Source organism: Electrophorus electricus, chromosome 18 (assembly GCF_013358815.1).
Source record: "Electrophorus electricus isolate fEleEle1 chromosome 18, fEleEle1.pri, whole genome shotgun sequence".
Classification (NCBI taxonomy): Eukaryota; Metazoa; Chordata; class Actinopteri; order Gymnotiformes; family Gymnotidae; genus Electrophorus; species Electrophorus electricus.
Genome location: NC_049552.1, coordinates 5,467,549 through 5,491,689, shown reverse-complemented (window position 1 = coordinate 5,491,689; position 24,141 = coordinate 5,467,549). Strand labels below are relative to the sequence as shown.

At 39.0% G+C, this 24,141-nt stretch overlaps 3 protein-coding genes across 3 annotated transcripts in view; 1 reads left to right on the top strand and 2 right to left on the bottom strand.

Moving 5' to 3' along the window:
- The window catches only part of LOC113586701 (E3 ubiquitin-protein ligase NEURL3-like), a 2,617-nt gene extending 1,339 nt beyond the window's left edge, over positions 1–1,278 (bottom strand). The window contains 2 exon segments of the mRNA XM_027025036.2: positions 1–14; positions 1,058–1,278. The exon segment at positions 1–14 is cut by the window's left edge and continues 124 nt beyond it. Of these exon segments, the coding sequence (XP_026880837.2) occupies positions 1–14; positions 1,058–1,091 (48 nt within the window). The 5' untranslated portion in view covers positions 1,092–1,278.
- A 7,816-nt stretch (positions 1,279–9,094) lies between these two features.
- LOC113586703 (G2/M phase-specific E3 ubiquitin-protein ligase-like) lies at positions 9,095–13,287 on the bottom strand. Its single transcript, XM_027025038.2, has 9 exons — positions 13,199–13,287; positions 12,549–13,043; positions 12,294–12,398; positions 11,943–12,100; positions 11,527–11,738; positions 11,120–11,387; positions 10,826–10,986; positions 10,336–10,574; positions 9,095–10,229 (listed from the first exon to the last, which is right to left on the bottom strand). Exons 1-9 carry the CDS (start codon positions 13,200–13,202, stop codon positions 9,979–9,981), a joined length of 1,893 nt encoding a protein of 630 aa, XP_026880839.2. The 5' UTR covers positions 13,203–13,287; the 3' UTR covers positions 9,095–9,978.
- A 4,980-nt stretch (positions 13,288–18,267) lies between these two features.
- Positions 18,268–20,826, top strand: nkx6.3 (NK6 homeobox 3). Its single transcript, XM_027025040.2, has 3 exons — positions 18,268–18,685; positions 20,173–20,342; positions 20,596–20,826. The coding sequence occupies exons 1-3, from the start codon at positions 18,268–18,270 to the stop codon at positions 20,824–20,826; spliced, it is 819 nt and encodes a 272-aa protein (XP_026880841.2).
- The last annotated feature ends 3,315 nt before the right edge of the window (positions 20,827–24,141 follow it).

The window sequence follows — 24,141 nt, the reverse complement described above, 5'->3', positions numbered from 1 at the left end:
GCCTCGGCGAGTCCCTGGAGGTTACACACGATTGTCAGCCAACAGCCGTTAAACTTGCTTTGCTCGTGACCAAACGGGTAAAGAGTCTGTTCGTTGCTAACCGTGCTAGGGTAGCCAGTTCAAACAAAGCTTTAAACAAAGCATGCAGACACAATTGTGTTTCTCTTTACATTTTTACGGTGTAATTGCACTGAATTGCATCTGTGCTGAACTTAAGAACAGTATTATTATAACTGATATCACTGTTTACGTTGGAAATCCTGACGGTTTTTTTCTTACCCTTATGGTCACCGTAGGTTCGTTTACTTTTCTCACAACAACCTAAGGTCTAATTGATTTTTAGTACTTCCTATATTTTAAATCTCAATCAGATATTTAATCACATTTCATGCGCGTTGTTTTCTTTAGATCTAGCCATCGGAGGCAAGACCGCGGTTTCGCTTTCCGTGTGCAATAAGCTTACAGTTGGAAGTTTACAGCACGTGATGACGCTGCATCGCTTATTGCATGTGGAAAGTGAAAACTAGGACTTCAAATGGATCAGTTACAGATTGTTTATATTCATGCATTGTAAAACACAATTTATAGATGCTAATAATATCACGCTGCTATCTGGTTTTTATGACTAATTAAACTTTGTGTGACCTGAAACGGAATGAACGGAACAAAAAATCAAACCGCCAAATAATTCAAACTGAGGAAGGATACAATATGCATACAAAAATTACGCATTCAGGTTGTCCTGATTTAAAATATCCGATTTAAAGTAGGCTAAGTAATGCTACTTAAATAACAACAGGATTAATAGAAACTCTTTCAATAGAATTAATAGAAAAGAACATGTAGAAATCAAATAAAACGTTTAAATATCTTAATAAAAATAATTATAAACGTATACACATATAAGTATCTATATACAAGCTATTAATAGGGAATGTATTCGTCAGAAAATCCTTAAGCAGGAATCTTCAAATGAAATCTTAGCAAATAATATGTCCTCGTTAAATTAAAACAAAGCGTAATTTAAAAGATAGGTAACAGTGCTGAAAAGTCTTACCCATTGTGTTGGATGTCGTCTTTGCTCTTGTCATTTTTGCTATTAAACAGTTTGTTCAGATTCGTATCTTAGAGCAAGTTAATGTTTCTATCTGGAAGGGGGAGTGTGCTGGCATTTTATAGGGGATAGCGCACGTGCTTCTGGTTTGAACCCAAAACATTTTTCACCGTAGGTCGCAGGGGAAGGGGATTGGCCTAAATACGGTGGGGTTGTCCTTGGAAAATTACCGACTTTCAAAAGAGGCTTTCAACTTAGCTGCGCCTACTGGCAGGCTTCCAGTAAACAGTGTTAAACGTGACGCACCTTCTTTTGAAAAAGAGCGCCCGTGCGGGTCCGGGGAGATGTGCGCGTGTATTCTAACACTCTCTTTCAAAAGAACGGGCAACCCAAGGGGAGCATCAGAACAGTTTAGATTCATAAAAATAAGATTTTAGCTTCCCATTTATATGATCCAATTTAATAGAATTTAGAATATTTTAGCAAAAAATATTCGGGACCTTTCTCTCTACGCAAGCACCATCATTTTAAAACTGGAAAAGACTGCCTTAGATGTCAGAAAAGTCAGGATGTCAGGAGATTCTGAACACAGACAGGACAGACAGTGTTGCGGCGAATTCCTCTTCACCACTGTCTTCTTATCGCTTTGTCATTCTTCAGCAGAATGCTTTGAGTCCTGCCTGCGGAATGCCATGCAGTTAAATACTTAGAAACACAAATGAAGTGCTTTGTCTTTAAGCTCACATTTTATTCCTTGCGTTCACAGAAGTTTATAACACAAGTCAGCCCAGGCGCTGAGGTATTTAAGTCAACATTGTCCGTATCACCCTCCGCTGTATGTGTTGTGGAGTTTTCTGTCTGTTTATAATTACAGCACCTGACCTGGAACCCCATCCGCTGTCTGACCCGTGTCTTCTGGTAATGGCATCATCTTCCGGTGTTGTCATCCCACGAAATCCGGTGACTACTAAAGAGCCTACAATGATGCTGTTCTGGCTGTCCTAGAGCTCTCTTGTGCTTCTTTTGTTCACACGTTACATTTTCACTGATTGTTACTTTGTGCTCTGATTATTCTTGCTAGTATTTTGACTCAGAGTTCTGATTTGCCCCTTTGTACTTCTGTCCCTGTACACATGTAGACAGACCTGTGTAAATAGCTTTGTGTAGTTTTGTATGTGGTCCTCTTAATTTGGGTTCTTTGTGGTACTTAGCACACCAGGTGTAGTGATGGTCACTGTTTCTGCTGAGTTTTGTTCTTATGTGGTTTAGGGTTAGTTAGGGAGTTATGAAAGTGATTGTGCCCAACCACCCTTTATTTCTTTTTTTTTTTCCAGTGAGGTTAGTGAGATTTATCTTCTTGTACAGTTAGTTTGGGGATGTTGTTGTTTGTTTATGTCCTTTTTCAGCATTGGCCATCTCAACATCTTTCTGGTGTGATTGTCTTCCATGTGTCCTACAGCATACCCATTCATTATTCCATTTGGTGCCGGTAATGAAGGCTGAAGGCAGCCGCCCTACCCAGGACTGGAATCCAGGTCTGACAGGAGGTAAACGTGAGCTCTGACCACCGGACCGAAGGGCCAGCTGTCTGGCATAGCAGCCAGAACATCCATTTAACCTTCCTAAGTGACATCTCTGTCACAGTGTGTCTGTTCACGTTGTTATTCGGTTTACCACAGTTTAGTATAGTTATACTATAGCTAGTTAGTATAGTTATACTAAGCATAGTTAGTATAGTACAGTTTAGTATAGTTATTCAACGTTTACCCATCCACCACTCCATCTCTATGTTATGTCCTAACCTAGACTAGGTCATAACGTGTGTTTTAAATGTTACATCTTTCACACATTTGGTCGTTTGAACAGTAAACAGCAAAGCCATCCATTATGTAAATGCTGACTGCTTGAAACATACAAATAAAAATACTCAGTATGCGTCTTTCCCCAATGAGTCAGCTGATTCTCCCACCCTTATTCCTATCTAACCTTCTCATTAAAGGTGATAGATCTATTATATACAACCACTGTGAGTTTCCAGTTTGCTGTCTGCCACATCAGCTTGTTCTATTGTGTTTTGTTATTGTTCTTTGTGCTTTGTTTCAGTTTTGGTTTTGTTGTTAATAAACACGTTCATCACAGAAACTCGCCTCAGCATCCCACTTCTACGTCACATCTCACCATTACAGAAACACCGACCGCCGAAGGAAGCCGGGAGTTTCCTTGCCGTTGGGAGGTCTGCTATCGGGGGCTGAGTAGTTGACACTGCTGCCCAAGCACACCGAGCAGCAACGAAGACAAGAGACATGCGGCTCACGTGTTTGCCAACATGCTGTAAAACACCACATCTGTGTCAAAATCTTTCTGCTCATTTAGAAAGCTCATAATAGCCTTGTTCCTTCCCGCTTGTCTGACCTTCTCCTTCCTTACAAACCCACCCATACTCTTCGCTCATCTTCTGCCGACAGGCATTTTTCAGATGAGCTCCTCGTCTCTGGAATTCTCTTCCTCCACGTGTCCATCGGTATATTTCTCTCCACATTCAAAACACAGCTCAAAAACCTACATCTTCTCTCCAGCTTATAACTTACCACCAACATAAACCTGTTTCTGTTGGAATTTCCTTAACATCATTACTGAAGTTTTTCAGTCCTAATCAGATATTTTTGTCAGCTCCCTTGAGCCAGACTCAAATATAGCTTTGTTTGGAGTTGCATTTGTCACATTACTATGCAGATTATTATTACTTGATTGAAAGTAAGCAAAAGCATCAACTCAAACTAAAAGAAAGATGCAACACCTTCATCTGGGAAAAATAAAAAATTTTTTGAGAGGGAAGGTCAGTAAAGTTTATAATATATGACAACCATTTAAAACATTTATTACATTTTGATTGTTTGTTTATTTGTTTTTGTTAAAAGAGCAGTATTGTACACCTTACAGAGTGTGTAGTATATTGAAAATACATACTGGCTGTATCTTGACTGGAACATATGTTTATGTTCCAAAAGTCCCATATAAAAAGATTTTTAAAAAGTATCCAACATGAACTTTTTTATATTTTCACTATTATTTTAACAGAATCATTTGTCACATCATCAGCAGATTCATATGAAAGACATAAACAGAGCAGTTTATAGATCCTTGAAAGCAATAAATAAATATTGTTCATTTGTGATTCTTGCCCTTTTGGCATGGAGATGCTTAGCTTGTTATTAATCTTTATTGCATCTTTATGGCATCTTTATTGCAATCTTGGCAACAACATTTAATAAAAAAGCTGGGAAGATGTCTTGTACATCCTGTTTGTCTACTGATGATAACCTCTGTGCTTCTAAAACTGGAGAGTGCTGATTAGTGGAATTTGAGGCAGTCCTGGCTGGCTGATTCAGTACATGTGTCAAGCATAAAACTTCGTCCCTGCACTTTCACTCTCCAGTCTGGGCACCTAAGAAAAAGAGTCCCTCCAGAAAAAATAAGAGACCACTACAAAATGATCAGTTATTAACCTTTCTTTCAAATTCCAGATAAAAATATTGTATTTTAGAGCATGTTTTTTTAATGAAAATGACTAATGGTCAAAATAAAACAGTTACAGAAATTTCAGACCACAAATCATGCAAAGAAAACAAGCTCATATTCATTTATAAACAACACAGTACTAATATTTCAACTTGGGATGAGTCAAGAAATCAATATTTGGTAGAATAACCCTGATTTTTAATCACAGCTGTCATGCGTCTTGGCATGTTTTCCACCAGTCTTTCACATTGCTGTTGGGTAACTTTACGCCACTCCTGGCAGAGAAATTCCAGGAGCTCTGCTTTGTTTGATGGCTTGCGACCATCCATCTTCCTCTTGATCACATTCCAGAGGTTTTCAATAGGGTTCAGGTCTGGAGATTGGGCTGGCCATTATAGGGTCTTGATCTAGTGGTCCCTCATCAACACTTTGATTGACCTGGCTGTGTGACATGGAGCATTGTCCTGTTGAAAAAAACAATCATCAGAGATGGGGAACATTGTCAGAGCAGAAGGAAGCAAGTTTTCTTCCAGCACAGTTTTGTAAGTGGCTTGATTCATGTGTGCTTCACAAAGACGAATCTGCCCAATTCCAGCCTTGCTGAAACACCCCCAGATCATCATCAATCCTGCACCAAATTTCACAGTGGGTGGGAAACACTCTGGCTTGTAGGCCTCTCCAGGTCTCTGTCTAACCATTACATGACCAGGTGTTGGACAAAGCTGAAAATTGCACTCATCAGAGAGGATGACCTTACTCCAGTCCTCTACGGTCTAATCCTTACAGTCTTTCGCAAACTTCAATCTGCCTCTTCTTTACTTCTCATTGATGAAGTGCTTTTTTCTAGCTTTGTACAACTTCAGCCCTGCCTCCAGAAGCCTGTATTGAACCATCCTCGCTGTGCAATTCACCCTAGCTGCTGCATGCCATTCTTTTTGTAGGTCACTTGACGTCATCTTACGGTTGTTAAGTGACATTTGAATGAGGTGGCGATCATCATGGTCGATAGAGAGTCGTTTTTGACCTCTGCCAGTCTATAGCTGTTGTTGTCCCATGTGTTTGCTGCTTGACCTTGTTCTTATGAACCACAGTATTTGAAATTTTCAAGATGGAAACAACCTGACACTCACTGTATCCTTTTGCCAGTAAAGCTACAACCCTTCTTTTTGGTATGCTCTGTAGCTGTATTTTGACTACACTTACTTTTTGGGTAGTCCTAGGACTGCTTTTCCCATCCAGCTGGTTCTATAACAAGAGAATAGTGATGATATATATATAGTGTTTATTTTTAGACTGTCAAGGCACCGCACAATGGCACCCAAAATGTTAAACCAAAATCTGATTGTACAGTATATATAAAACATGTCAGCTCTGGTCCTAAATACCAAGCGTAGCACTTCACCCTTGAACTTTCATTTTCCAGCCTGGGCCCCTATGAAAGGTGACTCTCCATGCACAAGAATTTCCACACAGAGAAAAGCTTGACATGTAGAGACATTGTAATCTTCACTGATGTTTTGGTAAAATAAGCCTTCTCAACAATGGCATGTTGGTAAACAACACAGCTCCAGCAATCCAGATGGGGAATATTAGCACCCCTAACCATGAATTACTAGTTTAAATACAGCAAGTGCTTGTTGGACCATTTCCAAGAAATCACATATTTCTCAGGTATTTGTTATCTGACTAAAAAGTGCACACTCAATAAATTTCATTTTCAATAAATATCACATAATTCAGGTTTATAGTTCACTATAGCATTTAGAGAGGGTGAAAGCGAGAGAGAAAGACATGGTATGTCAACTATTAGGATTAATCAAATATATATTAATAAAATATATGCATGCTTTTGCTCAGTACGCACTACTTCTACACTGTACTGGGTAACTCACTTATACAATCCTGCACTTGTGTATTTCTCCAGATCACATCTACAACCCTAACCTGTTTATTCCGATTTAATGCAATTTCCTTTGGATTCAAAAAAGTGTTATCTTATCTTATCTTATCTTATGTTTTATTAGCTCGATGAACATAACACTCAGTATGAAACTGAAAGTTCATCCTTTATTTCTGATCCTACAGGATTACAATTTAACCTGCTCAATAAGAAATTGAGATTAGGAGGGCGGAATGCTGGCTAATAATGTATGAAATCTATGGGAGTGACATTAAATAAGACACAGGTGACTAATCTGGCCAAGTGAAAGACCATTCAAACCAAGGAAATAAGGGAATACTGGAGTTGTATAAGTTTTTAAAGTGTGCTTTCTGTGAATTGCCATATTTAAGATCTCAGTGGAACTCAGTGCAAAAATAAATCATCCCGACGACTGTACTTTTAATAAAATACATATTTGATATATTTTAATGGATTTTTTTTTAGGTTTTTTTTTTTAGGATTTTAGAGTTATTAATAATGAATATATTATGTTGGACATATCAGTTTAAGAACCATATATCCATTTGTCTAGCATGGACACATTATGAATAAGAGGGGCATATATACTAATCAGCATGTATAACTAGCACAGTGTTGATTCAGTTTGATATAGTGACAAACAAAACAAAAATCAAGCAAGGAATTAAGAGGAGTATTGTACATAAGTTGATTCAACTGTGTTCTCTGTGAATTCCAGAAAACTGTTTTGAATAATATATGATGATAATAAAGGATAAAACATAAATGCCCAAGCAGGTCTTCAGTGACTAATATATATTCTATAGCATTCCAAGACACATGTTTTTTTTACATTTCCAGGAACTCTGCTTTGTGTGTGTATGTGCATGTCTGGGTGTGTGCAAACGAATCTCATATGTTGAGGCTCTCTGACCATGTCCTTATCTTATAATAGTTCTATGAACATAACACTCAATATGAAACTGAAAGTTCATCTTTAAACATTTAGCTGACTCTTTTATCCAAAGCACCTTACATTTACAACTGAGTACAGTTTTTGAGCAATTGAAGGATAAGGGCCATGCTCAGGGGCCAAACAGTGGCAACTTGGCAGCAGTGCAACTTAAACTGGGAACTTTCGGCTCACTAGTCAAGTACCTTAACCAATGAGCTACCACTACCTGTTTACTTCTGATCTGATCCTATAGCCTAAGCATTGAAATTAAATCAGTTCAATAATCAGTTTAGGAAGTGTGGATGCTGGCTCTTGTTTCTAATAATGAATGAAATGACTACTCTGGTGAAGTGAAATTTAAAAAGATAATTTAAACCACGGAAATACGGGGAATACCAGAGTTGTATAAGTTTTTAAAGTGTGCTCTCTGTGAATTCCAGGGGCTTGTTCATATCAGTATCTCCAGAGAAGTATTTAAAAGGTAAATTTCCCAAGTGCACCGATCCTATATATTACATATTATACAGAACCTACATTATTCCAAGAGACACGCGTTTTGTTCCCACACCATCTAAATCTAATATAAGAATACAACTTTTCGTTTCTGTCTTTTGTATGTACTGTAGGCATAATATTCATATAGATATATGCACGTATAGGTAAAATATCAGAAACCTAAATAAATGAATAATTTTCGATTGTATAGCAGCCTAACTAATTTCATTTGCTTCAGCAAAAGCCTCTCTGCTATAGGACGATTTGGCGCTATTCAATGGAAAATTTCTTACTTTCATATTTGATGTATCGCTAATATTAGTTAGAACCCGCACCTGCACCTTTAAGAAAGTCGGTGAGTAAAACTCATAAGATAAAGTTTCCGGATTTACGTCAGCCTACAGTGTGGAAAATTACTGCGAGCCAAAGCAGTCGGATACGTTAGACGTGTTTTGGGAACTAGCTGTGAAAGTTAATGATAAACTGTCGTTAGGCTACAAACTCTTACAAGGCTACAAATAATCTTATTCACGGTATTATATGTCAGTCTGCGCGTGTCCTCTCCTACTGTATATCCTAAGATGAGGTCGGACGTAGGTTACACGATTCTGCTCGACACGCTCTAAAGTAGCACGTTGTCTGTGCATCCTTTTCATTTTCTGGAAGCACACAATTCCACTTGTCGTCTGTCTTCTGTGTTTTAATTAGCTCCATTTTTCAGATATAGTGATATCCTACGACCTAGTTGCGGGTATTGTAATGAGATGGGATTCATGTGCCAAAAGACGACGGGTTGCTATAGATTTGAATGAGGCTGACAAGTCTTACTAAGATGGACAGAGTAGGGGCTCCACTGACATTTGTACTACCTTTGAGACATTGACATTTGAATTATTGGTGTTTTTTGTTCTGTAATCTTGTTAATATAACTGAAAACATACATATTTCTTCATTCTCAATACTTGTTTAAATTGTTTCTCTAATAACTTATTTATTCATAGGGAATGTGTTTCTTTGATTATAGTAAAATGATCACTTAAAAGGTCGCTGTTGTTAAAAAATGGAACTACTCATATTTGTAGGGTCACAGAATATATATATATTTTATATACATATCTTGTAATATACAAATTGTGTTAAAAATCAAAATTAACAAAATGGATAACTTGCACTAGTTGTTAGAAACAAAAAGGAAACATGAACTAAAAATTTTCATCTGTTCTTCAAATTTACAATTTTTGATTTGCAAAGGAAACACTTCAGTTAGTGTTTCTGTTGTTGTTTTCTTACATTTTCGTATAGTGTGATAAAGAAATGTTTAAGGTATAAACACAGAAGCAAGAGAACAGCACTCTCAATGGAGAGTCCCAACTCTCCCTGTAATAGGTTGAAAAGTGACATTTTCTTGTTTCACTGCCAGAAGCCACACAGCTCATCACATACAGTGCACAAGGAAGCAGCCTCCAGGGACACAACAACCACTGTACAATAGGAATGAACCAATTTCAATTGGGCTTTCCTTTTTGATCACTAGGATCCTGGGAACCAGGGCATGTGAAAATCCATAGTTCATATCTTAGCTTCTTACCATTTAGAATATTGGAAAATTCTAAATAGCAATCGTGTGCAAGGTACTCTGCTCTTCTTCTTCCCAATACTCTCACCTTTCTGCTAACCTTCATTCACTGGCCATTCATGCTGGTGTCTGCCAGTATGCCACGACTTCCCTAAAATGTCTGTTATTTTCATATTTCAGTAAACAGACATTTGTAAAGCTTGTTTGTAAAGGTTTGTAAAGCTTGACAAAATGCTAATAAGCAAGAGGTCATTTGTTAAGCCAAACAGTGCAGATGCACCTGTTCTTAATTAAACATGTTTCACAAGAGAAAGAATATCCATAGGCTAAGCACACTGATACCTGCCATCTCTGAGGGCTGGAGTGATGTGACAGTTAAAAGTGTGAACGCTTAAATTCCTTGAGCAAATACACAACATAGTCATAAATAAATATTATACTTTTGGGTAGACTAACAATCCACTGACTACAACACATTCCTATGTTTTACCGAAGCCTGCTGAGTCTCTCACAGCTCGGAGAAGCATTGCATTAAGTTCTGCTTGGCTTTTGACCCCCCTGGGGAGGAAAAGTCCCATCATACACGTTGAGGCATATGGTAGGCGGCAGCCGTGCCTGTCAGGATGGTAAAAGTTGATGCTGGGCTTCTGGGGGAATCCCAAGGCTGGAACTTCATCTGTTGCAGTAATGAATGCTAGGAGCTCTCGGAAAGATAATTCTGTTTTTTTATCTGTGGGGTGGTTGGGAAAATGAAGCTTGTTTTTAGCATATATTTCAGATATAGTGCATACAGTTACACACAAACATGAGATAAATCCCCCAACTATGGTCCTCACCCTCAATCATCCTAAGCACCAGCTCCCAGTAATAGACAGTCTCCTCTTCTTCCTCTCTGCTCTTGGTTCCTTCCCTACTCCAGTTGATTTGGAAAAGGGCCGTGATTGAATTTCTGGATATGGGTTCATTCATGTTGGTAAAAATGGGAAGGAAATCAATCCAGTTCGCTTTCACTGTGTCCCAAAGCCCACCGTATGAGTTCATGCCCTCCATGAACTGGACAACCATACTCGATACTCTGAAAATTAACAAAAATTAGATTTGTTACAGTAAGGTTGGAACAAAGCTGTAAAGGCTGGTTTCCTGACAATTGGTGAAGCCTAGTTTTAATGTAAATTGCAGGGCCAATGGGAAATAATCATTTAAAATAGTCTTTAGTCCATGCATAGTCTTTATCTGGGTCTAGAAAATTGACCCAATGGTTATTTCTCCAGGAACAGAGCAGAACACATCTTTGATGTATTAAGCGGAGTGCGCTCCTTTGTATACCTGAGGTAAATGTAGTGCTTCACAATGTAGGAGTAAATCTTAGGAAGGTCTTGGATGGAAATCTTTGGTCCATAAATGCCCGGAAAGCCACAGTCGCAGATCCAGTCTCCTAGTTCTCTTTGCAGGGCACAAAGGTGTTCACTTGTCCTGCAAGACAAAATCTAAACAAGGGGAGACTGAGTTAGGTACGGACATTTGCAAACATTACCATGATGAATAAACAGTGGCCAATACACAGGCAGAGAAGCAGATAAAAAGGCAACTGAGCAGGCAATCAAACAAACACATATTTACTTTTTGTACTTTTTCCTGGACATCAGCATCTGGAATTAGACGCCAGTCAAAGTCGGCGAGTTGAGTGTCCTGATCACACATGAGCAGGTAAAGACAAGGGTCTAGAGCCTTGAGTCCTGGTCCTCCATGAGCTACAGACCAAGCAACCAGCTTTCCGGCCTGCTTGTACTTGTGCTGCTGCAAAGCACTCTGGTCGTAAGTGAAGAATAAGTGTCCCGGCTTCCCCTCAAAAATACCCAGACTGCTCTGTACCTCGATCATCAGAAGTCTGAAGTAAATGCAAAAGGAGAGAAAAAGACATTTTAATCAAATTCATACACATGAAAAATAACTAGCTAACAAGGAGGTCTTTAAGTGGTGAGTTTATATTACACTTCTAAGAGCAATTTAGAGTAAAACTGTATTACCTAAAAAACTCCCTTCTTGGACCGCCATTGTCAAAGGCTTCCTCACCGACAAACTCAATGTGAGGGGTTTTAGTCCAGTGAAAGTTGCTGCTAGACATAGCTATGATGGCGCTCTTAAGGAGTCGTTTCCTCCTGATGATCACGTGGACCTTGCTGGAACTGAGATGTTGGCACTGAAACACTCTCAGCAAGAAGGTGACATCCATCTCTTCCTAATGGCAGCAGTGGAAATATAGGGGTCAGTGAGGCTACGCACTTTCTTCAGAATCACATCTGTATTGTAAAATGTTAATAAGTGAAGTATAAAAGAGAAATTGCACAGTATTTTTTGGATACCACATGGTATCAGGGTAACTGATACTATGTCATTCAATTTGTCATTCTTGACAATGTGCAGCAGGGGTCTGAATAGTTACCATTGATAACTGAAGATTCCTGTTTTGGAGGTTTCTGTTGGTTGTAGTCTGTGTGCATTTGGTTGGGTCTGGTCCTTGTGTATATACTGGTGAATTGACATAAGATGGAGCAAATCTGGCTCGCCATGTTGATGCTTCTCTAAGAACTCGTCTAGTATCTGAATACAAAAGAGGAAGAAAAATCAGTAATATCATCATATACCTCTAACGTGCATACATAGAGTGCGTGATTACGACTTCATCATTTGATCTTTCTTGTTCTGATACAACTGTATAATTATCTGAATAATTAAAGCACTGTGCCAGAGAACCGCAGACAACGCCAAAACTGCACATACAACTGCATTTTACCTGAATGTACTTTCTCGCTGGACACTGTCGTTGCATCACTGTCAGTCAGGCTTTTGGAATGTAGTAGCTCGTCTGGGCATGAAGTGCGAGCCCCCTTTCTCGAACCTGGAACGCAAAATAAACACAAATTTGATTTTGATACTTTTACTTCCTAGCCATTTTATTACCGTTTAGCGCCATGTTAGTTCATTAATTTTCGTGAGTGTTAGCAGAAAGAATAAACAGCATATTTATTTACGTGCAAATGATCGCTACCTAGAAGACGCACTGCGCTCGTGTTTCCATACAGATCCAAGAAAACATAGAGCGGCTCGTTTAGACTGAGCTCTTTTGCCTTCATGCAGTATTTCTTCCTATCCGTTCCACGAATCAGCACCAACGATGCGTAGTTCAACCAGAATTCCATTTCTGCGCCGGGTAGGCACACCTCCTCGGGAACCGGCACGACGCGGCATCTCGGCGTACCGTGCATGTCCGGTAAAGTGGTTGGCGGTATCAGGTTCGGGGGGTTGTTGGTGAAACCGATGCGGAGGGCCCCGTCCCGCGACGATACTCCACCTTCTATACGTATGCGAATCTTTTCATTTAGCTTAACTGGACGCACGAGGAAAACCAACCCATGCCTGAAGGACGAAGTGTCCCTCGTCGCGAGGCACCCTCCTTGGGAAATCGTAACGAGCTGTCCTTTGGCCTCTGAAAGGAACCGAATGGGACCGAGACAACGACTCCCACAAACGCGAGCGTGTTTCTCTAGAAATAAACGCACAGGGAACATGCGTTATCGTACGAGCAGAGAATAGCATGTTGACTGGCACGGCTGCATCTCACAGCTCGCACAGACGGACATAAATGATGTGTTGCGAGTTTACCATATTACGATCATCTCATAAACCATTTATACTCACTCATGTTGCCTCTTCCTTTAACGTCTCTGAAAGCGTCGCGGCAGCTCACCGTAGAACACGCGAGTAGTTATGCGACTGTCTGCCGTGAGTGAGTGTGCGCTTTTCTCTTTCCACTTGACTCGTTGTTTACCTCAAATGACAAAACGAACGCTAAGAGAAGCGAAATGGGCCGGGCTAAGGCCACCTGGAGAAAACAGAAGGAGAACTCCACTGTCAAGTTACATTCTTTATATACGGGTCACATTCTTCATTTACCAGCAAAGTCTATTTAGTATTAAATTGTACCTTTCTAATTTAATTCAAAAGCACAGAGGAGTTACTACTCCACCAAGAACATTACTTAGTATCGTGCCACTCACAATGAGCCGTGTGACATGAAGACATGTCTCAACAAGTGCTTTAACGGCATTTCTGAAGAAAATAAAGAAACACGGACTCTCGTACACTGACTAAAGACAAACGCCGATGTGCTACTGAATTGGGACCCTAAACTAATCAATACTGTGCAGATAATCACCTGACAGATGAATGTAATGCATTTCCTATAAACAACATTAGGCAGACACCAGGTTTCTGGGAAATACCCAAAGTGCTTTCAAGACAGAGACGCTGCAGGATACGTTACACTGTGGGAAACACGTAATTCTTATCAGAGCTGTATCGCAACCTGCAAAATAACAGTATATATGATGTCAAACTATTATACATTATATAACATTATATACAGCATATAGGATATTATGGTACAGTATATTGGATGCTATACAGTACATAACTATCAGTACAGTGCACACAACTAAAATTCACGTGCAATAAATAAAGGTTGCTGTGGTCTCAATTTAATAATTAATGTAATAGTCATGACAATAGATATGATGCTCTTTGTACTTTTACTGTATGTTCCATAATTATGCCACATCACTAGTGAGATGTGGTATTATAAATAAGTAAAAAAAAAGCGCAGGCATGGTTTCACATTTACATAATTCATCCCACACCAGACATTATCTTCGTCAGTAGAAGATGAACTGAACTGTTTCGGTCTCTGGGCATTATATTTTGGCACGCTGAATGTCCTCATTGAGACAAGTTCGACAACTTCAGTGAGCAACTGAATGCCTTCAGAAAAGCCTATTGACTTCAGAAAGAGCATTGGATTACATCAGTGTCATGGCATGTGCATGCACATGTAGATGTACATTAGGGTGTGTACACACACACACACACACACACACACACACACACACACACACACACACACACACACACACACACACACACACACACAGTGGAGGTGGGGGGAGGTGGAGAGAGGGAAAGAGAGAGAGAGAGATGGAAATTAACCCTCTGATGTCTAAGGGCATTTTCTGTTTTTGCATATTTTCTGTGTACACAAAACAAAGCTAAACTAAAGCAAAAGATAAACAAAACAAAATTATACAAAATGCTCCAAACATCTGTGAGTTACAGTATATGATTTTTGATAATTTAGGACATATTTTGCGGTTACTTTGACTATCTGACAGTGATTAACATTATCCTATGAATTGGCTAAAGTCATGCTTTGAGGTATTACTGGCCATAGCATGCTAGTTACAGCAACTGCTCGTGTAATACCAATACAACACACTGGGTCCATGAGTTTATCACCATATTTCAAACTGTTGCAACACAGAACATATGTCATCAAATGCCATATAAAAGCACCAAAAAATAATCTACATGGCTTTGTGTACATGTGTAAATGTGCTCCATGCATTGACCTGTTATTAAATGCTTTCAAGGATCCATTGTATGTTTTTGGTAAAAATGAGTATGTTCTCAGTGACACAACCGCTTTTCAGTAGCACTAACAACACCTCTGGCGCCCCCTTTAGTCAAAATGGTGTATTTGTCATCTACTAAGCAGGTTTACACTGTCCACTAAAGTGGCCAAACAACATGACAGTCTCCGCTCAGGTGTTTAACATCCTGGGGTTACATCCCCCAGTATATCTTATATATTTATAGGATTTATTGTAGCAATGTATATTAAAAGAATTATGCCTTTCTATATATAAATATGTACATCATCTTGAGCATACAAATATAATTCAGTTTTCAAGAGGGTTACATCAGTCTTCTTCTGGCAAGAGTAATTGAATAATTTCAACCCAGTAGATTTTACAATTTGCAAATAAATACCCAAGGGGGTGTTTACGTATGTTGAATGGTATGTAAATTGAGATAATTTATTCATTAACATTCATAAAATCCATAAATGCGTGAAAATTGTAACGTCGGCCTTGTAACGGATAGAATATAAAACAGGTGACATCACAGGCAGGGTGGAGAGGGGTGGGTCTCCGTGGGGTCCTTATCAGGAATTTGCATGCCGAAGGTGCCAGTTATTAAAGGTTGTGGTGAGAACATGAAGAAAAAACTTATCCTAAACGAACCAGAAAGAAAGACACTCAGTCCTGTCGAACTGGGTCTGCTTGATTAGCCTTCTTTGGAAAATTATATTTTATGGGTCAGGCATTAGGACAGACCATGCCAGGATAGTTAAGTGAAAAAACCCCTAAAAATCTGATGTTCCAAGGAAGCAGCAGTCCTCTCATTAACTGGGTGAGAAGAGGTGTTGATCAAAGGAATCTTAAAATCATGATCTTATACATAAAAGGCTCTGAAGCAGCACCTCAGTTTCAGCCTGCCTTAGCTTGATTTTCATTAAATATCCAAAATAATAATAATTAAAAAAGGCTTTGAAATATGCAAGAAACCTTTTAGTGTTGTTCATGTTCCCTGCTGGAAAATAACTGCTTCTTGTATTCATCAGTTCTCTTGCATGGTCAGTTATTACTCTGGTCAGAGTGGGACAGAAAGCGGGTAATACTGTGACTTAGTGTGCATTTCGTAATTTTACTTGACAGCCAAAGTAAGATGTTTTGTACCTGTTTTAATTTAATTTAATCCATTCTCCTGCTAACTTAAGCAAGATTGTTGTGGACATTTCTTGAAAACTGTTTTCATAAGAGCTGCTAAGCCTTTACTGGTAACATGAATCATTCTAGATTTTTTACTTCCATTTTCATAAAAAATAAAAACCTGTCCATGCTCCATCTGTTAACATCTGTTACACACACACACACACACACACACACACACACACACACACACTACATATAAGTACCACCAAGTCCATTACCATTCATAATTACTCTCATTAACATGATGAGATGCAATAGCAAATAATTAGTTACAGTTGAGATGCTTGCTAATTATTTACATGCCTATAACTAATTAGTTACATAAAACGAAGGCAATCATAAACAGCGCCAGACTGAATCCACAACCTCCTCAGCTGCAGTATCATGTATGGCAAGGTGAAAGCTCCTCTTACTCTGTAGCCACCTGCAGCAATCCTGAACACTTTTGTACCTCAGATAAGCTTCAAGTGACTGATCCTCACTGCTGATCCTAACTGCTGACTTTTATTCAGGTTTCGGGCTATTTGGCTTTCTGGCATTTCTATGAATTTGATGCTGTGAGATGAAAACACTTCCCCTTTGGTGGCAATGGGCCTGGTGTGTGAAAGCGGTTCCTGAAGTGTGTAAAGCTGCAGATTTGGGGGGGGCTTCAGTTCATAGCATGCTGCTCTATAAAAGCACGTTTGATGTATGCCCGGGTAGTACAGGCAAAATACAGAACGCAATTAGGCTGATTTAAATTGTGATGAAAGAGAAAAAAGATACTCTTGTTATAGCTTCCAGTTCAATGACATTTAGAGACAGAGGGATGACATTGGTTTCACAATTTGTTCTGTAAATATAAAAACTGAACAATATTAAAAACAAGAATATATATATATATATATATATATATATATATATATATATATATATATATATATATATATATATATATATATAATGAAATAACAACATTTTAAATTGTAGTCAACAGTAAAACATCATTAAAACAACATTCAAAGGTTCACAAATAAGCATGAGTTTAATTGTTAAAATATAGAATAAACATTTAATCCAGGGAAAAGTATAGCAACTAATTGCTGTGTAGTCTATCCTGGTACTCTTTGTTTCATTTCATTTGTGTGCATATGTGAGTGCAAGCATGCATGTGTACATTCTATACTACAGAACAAATATTCCACCAATAAACAAATATACCTTCTGGAAAAAAAACCAGATGTAACCCACACTGGGAAAGGAAAAAGAAGCAGAAACGTCAATATTGTCCAACATGGCACGCGGAAAAATAAAAAGCCAAGTGTTCAACCTCTTCATCAAATCTCTGTTTACTTCCTATTGTTAGCTCACAGTACTGCAATCAAAATAAAAATTGCAATTACAAAGAAAAGGTAAAATGAAGTCCAGGTGGCCACGAAACCTTCCTAAAGTCCCATATCTTTCTGCTCCAATTCATAGCTGTTCTTTCACACACGGGGCAGAGAAGCTATCAAAATCTCACTCATTCCCACCCTGCCACTTCAAAAACTGATTAATCTCCCGTCGACCAATCAAATGCCTCCATCCTGTGCAGTGACCAGTGACGTACCGTGACATCTCAAACGCTTGTCCAATCAAGGCCTGGTAGTCTAATGTTGGTCATTATTATCAAGAGCATGCCACATCTGTGCAAGGTAGTTCTTATTTATGACCTAAGAGCAAGGAGCTGGCTTGAGGGCATTTGTCTACAGAAGTGAGAGTGGTAGTGGGTTAAAGGTGGCGAGACACCTGGTGTTGACTTTGGAGTTGGCGCACTAAGTATGGAGCAAAACAGGTGAAAGTTGAGGGAGAAGAAGTGGACAAATAGAATTACTGACCCCAGACTGACCCACTTTGAGGTACCCCTTAAGCAGAGAGAGACAGGCGTAAGACTCTACAACAGCCAAGTAATAGAAGACTAAGATAAGCTTCCAGAAGATTAAAAAAAATAACCCGGTATCTTTCTGGAGGCTAGCCAAACTGGACCGGACCACTGGATGCGTTTAATGCGAGGTCTTCGTTAAGTTCTTCACCCTGGAGCCGTTGCTGTTGGACAAAGAGGAGGGACAGTCGCTGGTTCCCATGGAGCCCAATATCTCGGGGTCTTTCCTCTTCAACAACAGCCTGAACCAGTTCCCGTCGGACATCAAGGCACCCATGTGCCAGTATTCTGTGTCCAACTCCTTCTACAAGCTCAGCCCCGCCAACCTCAATGCCCAGCTGCAAGCGGGCACCCCGCATGGCATCAGCGACATCCTGAGCCGCTCCATGGTGGGCGCACCCGCCAACACCGCCCTGCTCACGGGCTATTCCGCCATGGGCGGCTTTAGCACGGCCATGCCCAGCCCAGGGATGTACTACAACCGGGATTATGCCCCCACGGGGCTGGGCGGTTTCCCAAAACCTAGTGCGGAGTGCCCGGGTGTGAAGGGGCGAGGCAGCAGCTGCTGGGTGGACGGAGGCTACGACTGGCGAGGAGGGAGGCAACAATGCAGCAACAGTAAGAAAACCACATTATTCCTCATCATTATACATCTAACAGAGAAATGTGCAAAATACCTCATCTAACACCTAATCAAAGAATACCTCATCTAACACCTAATCAAAGAATATCTCATCTAACACCTAATCAAAGAATATCTCATCTAATACCTAATCAAATACCTCATCTAACACCTAATCAAAGAATACCTCATCTAATACCTAATCAAAGAATACCTCATCTAACACCTAATCAAAGAATACCTCATCTAATACCTAATCAAAGAATACCTCATCTAACACCTAATCAAAGAATACCTCATCTAATACCTAATCAAAGAATACCTCATCTAACACCTAATCAAAGAATACCTCATCTAATACCTAATCAAAGAATACCTCATCTAACACCTAATCAAAGAATGCATAATCTAGGGCAAAACATCCAACTTCTAAATTACCTGTATATTATGAAATAGATAAATATCTGAAATATTAGAAACAATTGTTGCAAACAAGTCTTGATGTTAGTCTTTTTAAAATAAGAACTTACTTTTTGACTATTGCAGTCATAGCCATGGGTGTAAATAAAAAAGTGTTACAAAAACCACATAAAGATATGATGCTAAGTAATAAGAATAACACTAATCAATTTCTTTGGAAAGATGTTTATTTTGGTGACCTTGTTAAATAATTGATTTAACCAAATAATTGAATAATTGTACCTGTACCTAAAAAAATAAACCTGAAGAATAATTAACATTGATTTAATATCTGGTCTATTACATGACTAAATATGGCATATATATTCATATATTATATATGTTATAACAACAACAACAACGACAATATTCCCAATGATTGGAAATGTCAAGTAGTTTACTTTATATTTCATTTTTCTTCATGTTATGCAGAGTACCAAATTTATATATATATATGGTATTCTGCAGAATTATGATTGATCTTAACTGAGTTTTTATAGTGAAAAGAAAACATGTTTTCTACTGCTGTTTTTATGACAAAGACCAAGCTTTCAACAGCTTGTGATCAGGCCCACAAAATAAAAACGTTTTGTTAATTAATTATAGAATATAACACAATAATATAATATAATGGTGGTGCCTCTAGAGTTGTTTAAGCTACATTAGCAGATCTGCTTAAACTCTTGATCTTCAGAATACTATGATTTGAATCAAATTTCAAAATTACACAATTAGTGTGGGTATAGCCAAGGAGTAGTACTGATAATCTTAAACAGAATATAATACAAATAATAATACAATAATACAAAACCACTTTTGTTAAGAAAGTCAGTTCTCACTTATATATAGTATGAAAAACAAAAATAGCAGCGTGATTTAGACTTAAACTAGACATAATTTGTGTCCCTGGAAAGCACAACTTCAGTGCGAGTTAATTAATTCTGATAATGTTTGAACAAGAGCATTAAGTTATAACTCAGGCCAATACATTGTTTGCTGAAATTCTTTTGCTTCTTGTCAGTAGACAGTGGCCATCCAGGGGAGCCAGCAGGCAGAAAGAAACACACGAGACCCACTTTCAGCGGGCACCAGATCTTTGCCCTGGAAAAAACTTTCGAGCAGACCAAGTATCTGGCAGGACCCGAGCGGGCACGGCTGGCATACTCATTAGGCATGACTGAGTCGCAAGTCAAAGTAAGCCAACATGACTGAATAAGTTCCCATGCACGCATGCACACATACTGTATGCATGTACACAATGCAGTAGTGAGAGAACTTAGGTGTGCACATTAAATTGCAATTGAGATTTATACAGTCTATAATTTCCACGATCATGCATGCTTTATTGATAGGTGCTTAAATTGAGAATTTGAAAAATACAAACAAAAAAAACATAACTCCTTAAAAGAACCAATCAAATACAAGTGTGTGTTTGCACTTCCCTCAGGTGTGGTTCCAGAACCGCAGAACAAAATGGCGCAAGAAAAGTGCGTCGGAGCCAAGCTCCACACAGGCGGCGCGGGCCGAGAGCGGCCGCGATGCCTCTGACAACGAACTGGAGGATGAGGAGTACAACAAGCCACTGGACCCGGACTCGGACGACGAGAAGATCCGTCTGCTCCTGCGCAAGCACCGCCGGGCATTCTCTGTGCTGCGCCTGGGCCCACATCATGTCTGACAAGCACATTCACACGCACGCAAACGCACTCACACACATGCCGGGCATTCTGTCGGTCACACACACACACACATATGCACACGAATGCAAACACATGCGAGCATGCACACTCATACATGCGCACAGGCACAAACACCCATGTGCACACACACATGCACATATGTGCACACACATATGCATGCATGCACACATGCACACTCACATATTCATGTGTGCATGCACACAAGCACGCACAAGCATGTACGCAGACACATGCACACATGCAAAGAATTGCCCGCACCAAACACACGTGTATGGCATGAGGCCAGTATATGTTAACACCGGCACGTGCATGAAACCATAGATACAATATCACTTTTTCTCACTTAGTTACATGTGACATATGTGACACATTTGGTTCCACTGGTTAGACGAAATTCAACTGTGGTATCTCAGCCTCACAAATCACATATCAAGTTTTCATTCACACTACAAAGATGAGGTTTCCAGAGTCAGAAGAGAGTTCACCAGACGTTATGCACAATTAACAATACAGCATATTATATATACTTATGGATTCCAGTACATCTCATTGTTTCAGTCCCACGTATTTATTTTTTGGGAATGTGGCCATTATTTATTGGAGTATGCCATCCACCAATTCTTAAGGACAGTGAATCTATTTCGATAGGGCCAGTATGCAAGAAGGATCTTTAAACATAGAAACTTATTAAGCACATCTTGGTTATGCGATGTCAGCAAAGAATAAAACTGATGTTGTGCAATAAATTCTTGTTACTGTGTCATGGCTGAATGATGAATTTAGAGGAAACGGCACTTTGGGGACGTGCGATTAGAGACGAACGCCTTCATCACATGCTCATTTTCTTTGAGGCATTTATTTATTTATTTATTTTTTGGTCTGAGCTTGTGCATTTCATCCAGAGCAAATTAATCCTAATCTTAAATTAGATACGCAACAAACCCACCGTTCCCCCAAATCCTTTCAATCTGAAAAACATGCATTCACATTTATGCATATTGTCAATGATCTGGACCATCTTAATATAGCATAATGCAGTCATTTCTGAGAATGATGAAACTGAATTGATTCAGAACAAGAAGAAAGCAGCTTTGAATGGTTTGTTTTGTTTTATGTAAGGAACTACTGAAACCAGAGCTATAGCAGCACGGTAACCCCCTGCTTTCACACCAGACGCGCGGCACGGCATCATCAGGTCAGCTGTAGTCAGGGATCCAGCACCTGTGTTCTGTGGAGACTTGGTCTTGATTTTTCCTCCATGAAATGCCGGAGAGAAAGCAGGTGTTGCGAATTCAAGAATATTTTTAATACAAGACACGAGAGCTTTAAAAGCTACACAAAAATGTGGAAGTTGTAATACACATCAACTGGATTGTGCAAAAGTGATTTTAATGCTTCTTAACTTCAATGTGACATAAATCTGAGTTTTGATATTCTTAAGGTATGCCTTGTATTATTTTATACAACCCCTTTTTTCAATATGTGATAATTGAATCTTAATAATGTGATAATTGAATATTCTTTAAAAATGACTCTTTTACACATTTGTAACATTTGTTAGTAAATGCTAATGGGTACAAAGAGTCTTTTAGATATTTGTGTTCTACCATGTCAGGAAGGATGTCAATATTGCTAACAATAAAAAACTATATCTAAGTAACGCAGTAACACCCTCTTACTGATAAGCCAGCATAAAGCTATCTGGACACATTTCAACACCTGTTGCAGTAATGCGGCAAAAAGTAAACATATTATTCACAGCCTAGCATTATAAAGCATCTGTACATGTTAATGTTGAACAGAATGTTGAAGAGTTGTAAACACTGACACCCTGGTCTTACAGGCAAAGCAGAACAGTACGGTTGTTGGTTTTTTGTTGATGATTATTTAGTTTATATATATATATATATATATATATATATATATATATATATATATATATATAATGAATCTTTATAATGAATGTAAATGTTAGACTTAACATCATGAGAATACAAAAGTTGCAACTCTATTATCACAACTATATAATCTCTGACGTAGTCCGTTATCATTTCTTCACACTGTAGATAAAGAGAGGGTGAAATTTAAATGTGCCCTGCTATATGTTAGCCAGCCAGCATGTCATGTGTTGAAACTTATGAGAGCAACTGACCGGTGAAAATAAAGGCTCAATTAAAATTTGTTGACATACAATATTGTGTCCACAACATATGCACTATGCTGCCTTGCAAAAATGGATAACTTACTAAAAGTGTTATTTACAGGAAAGCAAGCCTTTCCACACATTGTATGATGAATATATACATTGAATATATATACATTAAATAATTAATTAAAAGTTTCTATTAACATGCCATTCTAAAACATTCATTTCTGTCTATTCGTTTGCTAGTTACCACTGCTAGCTGCTGGACTATAGAATAAACATTTCAGACCCGCAATGTCCCATCAAAGGTGCTGACCATGAAGCAAAAAATAAAAGAGTAGAAGCTTAGAGAGAGAGACCCAGTAACCCCTGTACACCTTCTGAAACTTTACTGTCCGAGTCGGGATAAGAACGTGGTTTAACATCAGCTTACCAACAACACCCTGCTGCGTACTCATGGCATCGATACAACAGGGAATTGGATTCTGGTTGCGCACTTTAGAGTAGAAACAAGGTGAGATCTTTGGGCGCTTTTACTCCAGTAGAACTTCACGAGTGGTTTCCCTCCACCAAACAGCACATCCCTCTATCGGCCATTCTTCTCCTTGGCCCGGCTCTCAACAGACAGCCTGAACCTGTCACATTATTGCACCATTTATCTTCTCAAATGCATTAATGGTGAAGACCTGTGCTCTGACAGCTCAGGATTTAACTGGTCTTTCTCTTTCATGGCCTCTTAAATGCCATCCATCCGCACACGTTGCCGGGCTCCTTCTGCCTGAGCAAATAATAATAATAAAAACAACTAAATGAAATAAAATAGAATTGGACCCATTTCACCTTGAGGGGATTGAAATTCAATTCCTCGTTTGTTTTAGACTAAAGCCATGTAAGTCGAATTTGCTAGCTTAGCCGTCTTACTTTAAAGAAGCCACACTCAAGAACCACAACGTGAACAGTGGTTGCTATGAAATTCAACCATCAGCCTTTAGGAAATTGCTACTGAGCATCAACTCCTAAATGAGTTTGTACTGGTGAAACAGTGTAAAACAAGACAGCGTCCTACTAAGTGCAAGTGTCAACAGCTACATAAACCTGAGATTCAAAGCTCAAAGCAGTGCTATACGACCTTATGCTTATGTACACA

Coding starts and splice junctions, on each gene's coding strand:
- LOC113586703 (XM_027025038.2), bottom strand. Junction 12,101..12,293: donor CAGCGAGAAAGTACATTCAG/GTAAAATGCAGT, acceptor TTTTGTATTCAG/ATACTAGACGAGTTCTTAGA. Junction 11,388..11,526: donor CCAAGAAGGGAGTTTTTTAG/GTAATACAGTTT, acceptor CATTTACTTCAG/ACTTCTGATGATCGAGGTAC.
- nkx6.3 (XM_027025040.2), top strand. CDS start 18,268: ATGGAGCCCAATATCTCGGGGTCTTTCCTCTTCAACAACAGCCTGAAC. Junction 18,686..20,172: donor GAGGCAACAATGCAGCAACA/GTAAGAAAACCA, acceptor TCTTGTCAGTAG/ACAGTGGCCATCCAGGGGAG. Junction 20,343..20,595: donor TGACTGAGTCGCAAGTCAAA/GTAAGCCAACAT, acceptor CACTTCCCTCAG/GTGTGGTTCCAGAACCGCAG.